Source organism: Morone saxatilis, unplaced genomic scaffold, assembly GCF_004916995.1.
Source record: "Morone saxatilis isolate NCDOM2014 unplaced genomic scaffold, NCSU_SB_2.0 Contig19, whole genome shotgun sequence".
In the NCBI taxonomy this organism is placed as follows: Eukaryota; Metazoa; Chordata; class Actinopteri; family Moronidae; genus Morone; species Morone saxatilis.
The window spans coordinates 5569120-5574404 of NW_023339751.1; the positions used below are offsets into that span (position 1 = coordinate 5569120).

At 39.7% G+C, this 5285-nt stretch overlaps 1 protein-coding gene across 2 annotated transcripts in view; it reads left to right on the forward strand.

Moving 5' to 3' along the window:
* Window positions 1-4289, forward strand: part of b3galnt2 (beta-1,3-N-acetylgalactosaminyltransferase 2) — a 9481-nt gene extending 5192 nt beyond the window's left edge. For both annotated transcript variants that reach the window (XM_035664032.1, XM_035664033.1), the window contains exons 6-12: window positions 467-577; window positions 703-781; window positions 1387-1570; window positions 1914-2039; window positions 2245-2404; window positions 2498-2554; window positions 3902-4289. In XM_035664032.1, coding sequence (XP_035519925.1) covers window positions 467-577; window positions 703-781; window positions 1387-1570; window positions 1914-2039; window positions 2245-2404; window positions 2498-2554; window positions 3902-4039 — 855 coding nt within the window. In that variant the 3' untranslated portion in view covers window positions 4040-4289. The remainder of the gene's footprint in view (window positions 1-466; window positions 578-702; window positions 782-1386; window positions 1571-1913; window positions 2040-2244; window positions 2405-2497; window positions 2555-3901) is intronic.
* Window positions 4290-5285: the final 996 nt, after the last annotated feature.

A 5285-nucleotide genomic window follows, 5' to 3' on the forward strand; every position in this document is an offset into this window, starting at 1 on the left:
AAGCAGTAAAGCTTAGGGTTCACTAACTTTTGCACCTACAAAAGCCTTTAAAAAAATACTGGTTCTGACTAGAAATAATGGTAAAACAATAGAAAACTCCTGTCTACATGACTATAAGTCAGTGTATTTGTATTGTAATACCTATTCTAAACTGAATTAAAAACAAAAATTCAATTGAAATAAAAAAAAAACTAATAAAAAATGCAGAACTATAATAACTCCTCACCCATCAGTGATGGTACAGGGTCCTGGAGTACACCTGTACGCCACTGCTGCAAAGTTAGAAGTTAAACCCAGCAAAAGTTAGATTTTCAGGCGATGTTGAGTTAATCTTTAATAAAACAATGTAAATTCAATGTAAATTTTAACTGTAAAATGTAAAATACCTTAAGTTTTGGAGACATCAGTGTCTTCAGCGGCTGCTAAATGTGCAAAGAAAGAGCTGTCTGTGTGTTTTCCTCCTCAGGGTTTTGAGGGGACGCTGGTTTGGGAGAATCTGGACTCTGCTGGACTGAGCACAGTCAACTCCTCCTCTGTGCAGCTCAGTGATGGAGGAGGTGTCCTCAAGATCTCCTCTGTATGTATTGCCGTGGTGTAAAAAATAAAAATGTATAAAAAGAAAATTCTCTCTCATGTTTTGACGTGAAAGGGGGGAAAGTTCAAGGAGATTTTAAAAACCTTTGCTATTTCTTTGAATTTCAGATTGCAGAGGGAATATTGCCTCATAGGAGTGCACTTGGATTTCCCGGTCTGGCTGGAGGGTTCACATTTACTATCTACGGTTGGTCCAGCAACAGAATTCATTTTGAGCTTTTTATGAAAACAGTTCGATCAAAATCGCTCCATGAGCCACCTGTTATAAAAGAAATCCCTACGTAAAAATAAAAAAAAACCCACTGATTCACTTTGGCAGGTTATGAGATTAGCTCCTTTTTCGCCTCAGGGCTCTTGCATATGTGCCAAATGGAAATAACATTTTTTTTTCCCCCTCCTCTCCACCCTGTTACATTATTGATTGTACCTCCTGCATGTGTTTGCGTTTTGAGTTTATCCGAGAATGGATTTGCAGTCATTTTGGGGAAGAAAAAAAAAAACTAAATTAAATTCACTATCTAATATCTCTGAAAACAGAACTAATGATCCATTCTATAAAATGTTACAGTTTTATCATATTATTTTGCCAGCTAGTGATTTAAGTTATTATCCCTCAAAGGTGCCTTAATTTATTCAGAACATGGGTGAATAAAAAGTTAATGTGACTCATTTTGGACAAAAGCTCCTTCACAATTTTCCCCCAATTTATCAATTTTTTCCTGTCTTTTTTTTTTTTTTTTTTACCCCAATCACATGCCTCCCTATGCCCACCCCTCACCACCTGTGCGTCAGATGGGGACGGCCTATCGGAGCTCCTGCGGGGCCGCCCAGCCAGGATGGAGCACCATGCCTCCAGGCTGCGGCAGGAGGACGCTACCCTGCAGGAGGAGAGCCTCAGGCACGGCGACATGGTGTTCGTGGACGTGGTAGACACCTACAGGAACGTGCCTTCCAAACTGCTTCAGTTCTATAAATGGTATGCCAAGTGCTAATGACTCGATTCTCTGTCTCCAAATTGCCTGGGCCCTCCGAGGAAATCAGCAACCTAAAATGAAAGTGTGTCGTCGCCTCAAAATGTCTCGCTGTTAGAATCACGATTGCAATCACTCAGTCAGGCAAAAAAAGTACAGTTGTGAGTCATCAGGTAGCAAAATATACAGAGTGGTCTTAAGCTTTGACTTGACAAGTATATTATTTATTTGTGAGACCTCCTGGCCCCTCACTCTCTCTGGTATTTGAAAGTAAATCCACTCTGAGATGTTGCTAAAAAAAATCAGAAGGTGGGTTTTAATTAAGTTTGCAAATTCCTTCTCTGGCAGGTCTGTGGGAAACGCTGACTTTAATCTGCTGCTGAAGACTGATGATGATTGTTACATCGACGTGGACTCAGTATTAATGAAGATTGACCACAAGGGTCTCAAGCGCAGCAATTTCTGGTGGGGGAAGTAAGTACAATTTGATGCTTGATCCTTTTTTCAATGTATATTTTGCTTGGGATTTTTAGTCCCCTTGTGTTTGGAAACTTAACTTTGGTGCACTGTCAGCTGAACCCTTTAAATGAAAGGAACAGGAATGCTCTGTCAAAACGATGGTGGTTCAGGTGAAATGCAGACAGGATGTGATGATGATGTATCCACCGTCCTGACCCAGTTTCAGGCAGAGCTGGGCAGTGGATCGCATTGGGAAGTGGCAGGAGCTGGAGTACGCTAGTCCAGCCTACCCTGCATTTGCCTGCGGCTCCGGCTATGTGGTCTCTCGTGACCTGGTCCAGTGGCTTGCCAGCAATGCAGATAAACTGAAGGCTTACCAGGTAGAGTACCCGAGAGCAAGTGACAGTAGGGGGTTTGGGGGGAGATAATAATGAGTATGATGTGAGGAATTTGCCCCGGATGTGTTGTTACAGGGGGAAGATGTGAGCATGGGGATATGGATGGCAGCTGTTGGACCACAGAAATATCAGGTAATAAACTGCTTTAATGACATCCAGAGCTGCCAACTCCTGAACACCACACAACTTATCAAGTGTCAGACAAACAGTTGTTTGAGTTCAAGATGCAAATATTAATTAATAAGGAAAATATTTACAAAACATAATAAGATAATATAGAATTACAAAATTATCCCCATAACTCAATGATCCAAGCAGCCTCGTTTTAGTTTTGCTCCGTCTCAGCATGAAAACCCTGCTGAAGCTCATACTGTGAGCGATGAAGATGAGCTCAGTTTACTGTGGGCTATCAGTCAAACTTTATTTGTGCGCCATCTGTTATACAAGTTAGTGCCATTCTCGACAAGTGACTGAAACTAAAAAGATTAGTAGGACAGTGGAAAGATAAGCAGTAAAATAATGGGAGGAAGACGCATAAAAAACCAAACAAGCAAACAGTCGATCATACTCACTTTATTAACAGTATCTGGGTACTTAGAGCTCAACAATACACTAATAAATTACTGTGTATTAGCTGTGGCTCAGGAGGTAGAGCAGGTCCACTAATCAGAAGGTTTGTAATTTGATCCCCGGGTCTTCCCTCTGCATGTCCTTGGGAAAGATACTGAACTGAATGAGATATGTAGTGTAAAGCACTTTACTTTTGGAAGACTAGAAAGGTTCAGTCAATTTACTCTTACTACTAAACCTTGCTGAAGACGTACATATTGATTTCTATTCGGGCTGCAATTACATTTTTACTGAAAAAACTTTTTGGTGACATGTTGTTCTTAAATCTGGAGAAAGAGATTTGTTGGCCAGTGCATCTCTGCAGCACTGCAGTACTTCATTATAATGCTGTTTGTCACATTTTACCTTTAAGCTTCTGTGATTTGAATATTGCACTGCCGTATTGTGATTTTGATAATGTATTGATTAATTGTGCAGCTTTAATTTCTATGGAAAACACTGAGATTGTCATTATTTTCCTCTTCTTAGTAATCCTCTATTTAACTTTGTGATTTAATATCCATTTAGATTTGTATGCTAAATTGTATTCTGTAGTTTTCTTTACAACTCTACATCTTTAATATACAAACATATTGCACATCCCTTAATGTACAGTAGCCTTTTAGCACAGCTAGATCAGCTTTACAGCATCTCACTGCACAAATTGTCAGCATGTGATAAATAAAACCTCTAAAATCTGAAATTTGCTGGCGCTGTCTGTGGAAACTTGGCACAGCGGAGTTCAATTGCGGCATATCAAAGGTGCATTTTAATGTTAATTAACCTTGAGTGAGACTTTAACCAGTTTACAACTAATAATCAGTCTGTGCATGTTAACACAGCCACTGTCCCTGCTTTGCCTAACACCAGGACCCTGGCTGGCTGTGTGAGAAAGAGTGCTACCTGGACATGCTGTCTTCTCCCCAACACACGGCCGAGGAGCTGCACATCCTCTGGGACAGGAAGAGGGCCTGTGGAGACCCCTGCGGCTGTCCGTGGGGCCATTAAATCTGGTTCACACCACACTCACCAGGTGGCGCTGTGGGTAAAATGCACTCAACACTTGTTGTCAGTTCAGTTTCTGTGGTTTAATTAAAACCCAAAACTGAGAGTTTTACCAGTTATTATTATTATTATTATTATTATTATTATTATTATTATATGATTAAAAAAACACTTAGATTTTTGAAATGTGAGACTTTATGTTGGAAAATAATCTTAAAAACATTGAGATTTCATTGCAGGTTCTTAATATTAACAAAAAAATACTGTGCCAACATAATAAACCATTTGTAGCTTCAGAATATGTTGAGAACTCACATTTAGCTGTAGCCTCCTGTCAGTATTTGTATCATAAACTCAGTTTGAGATTGAAAATGTCTTCAGTGGAACAAACAAAATGTAGAAAAGTTAATTTAGTAATGTGATAACTGACAGGGACGGACATGTGCAATACCAGCATGTGGCGGTCATCATGTACAGACTTGAGTACTTTGTAATATCACGATAATTATTGGTACTCTGATACTTGACAGACTTTAAACCTTTTGGTTTAAAAGGGATATTTGATGGAATTTTAAAGGTGATTGCTTTACATTGCTATATTTTGTAAATTATTGTCTCAAGCTTTTCATCCTCTTCACTATTTGTAGATTTATGACAAGCTTTGTCACAAACACACACAGTTTGTACTGTAATTGTCATTGTGCAAATAGTGATGTGGCCTTACTGTATTTGTTAGGCGTCATACTGTATGTATGTTAACACTTGTGATATCGACACAGATTTAAATCGGTGTATTTGCAGTACACGTTTTTTTGGAAACTTGACGAAGCAGTCGGGTAACTGTGGAAGAGACTCACTGGTCTGGTTTTATGAAACACTCCTCACAGGAAATAAAGAACACTTAAGAGAGATTAATGACTTCCTTGTGGTTTATTTTGGGGGGATGATGCGCACGGTAACCTCGCAGGTGCTGCCGATTCGGATCCATTTTGGGTCTGAAGTTTTGTGTTTCGCCGTTAGTGCTGCTCAATCAACGCCAGCGGCAAAACAATCGGCTCTTTACAGAATTCCGTTTCTTCTGTGAACTCACTTTGATCTCTATTGGTGATTGTTTTCCTGAGACAGTGAGCCGGACACTGCTGGAATGATGAACAGGAAAACCTGTGCAGTGTTTTTTAGCATCAGTGCCTTCATCTTAATCAATAGGACTGAACACATCCAGCCATCAAAATCTTTTAAAATGTTGACA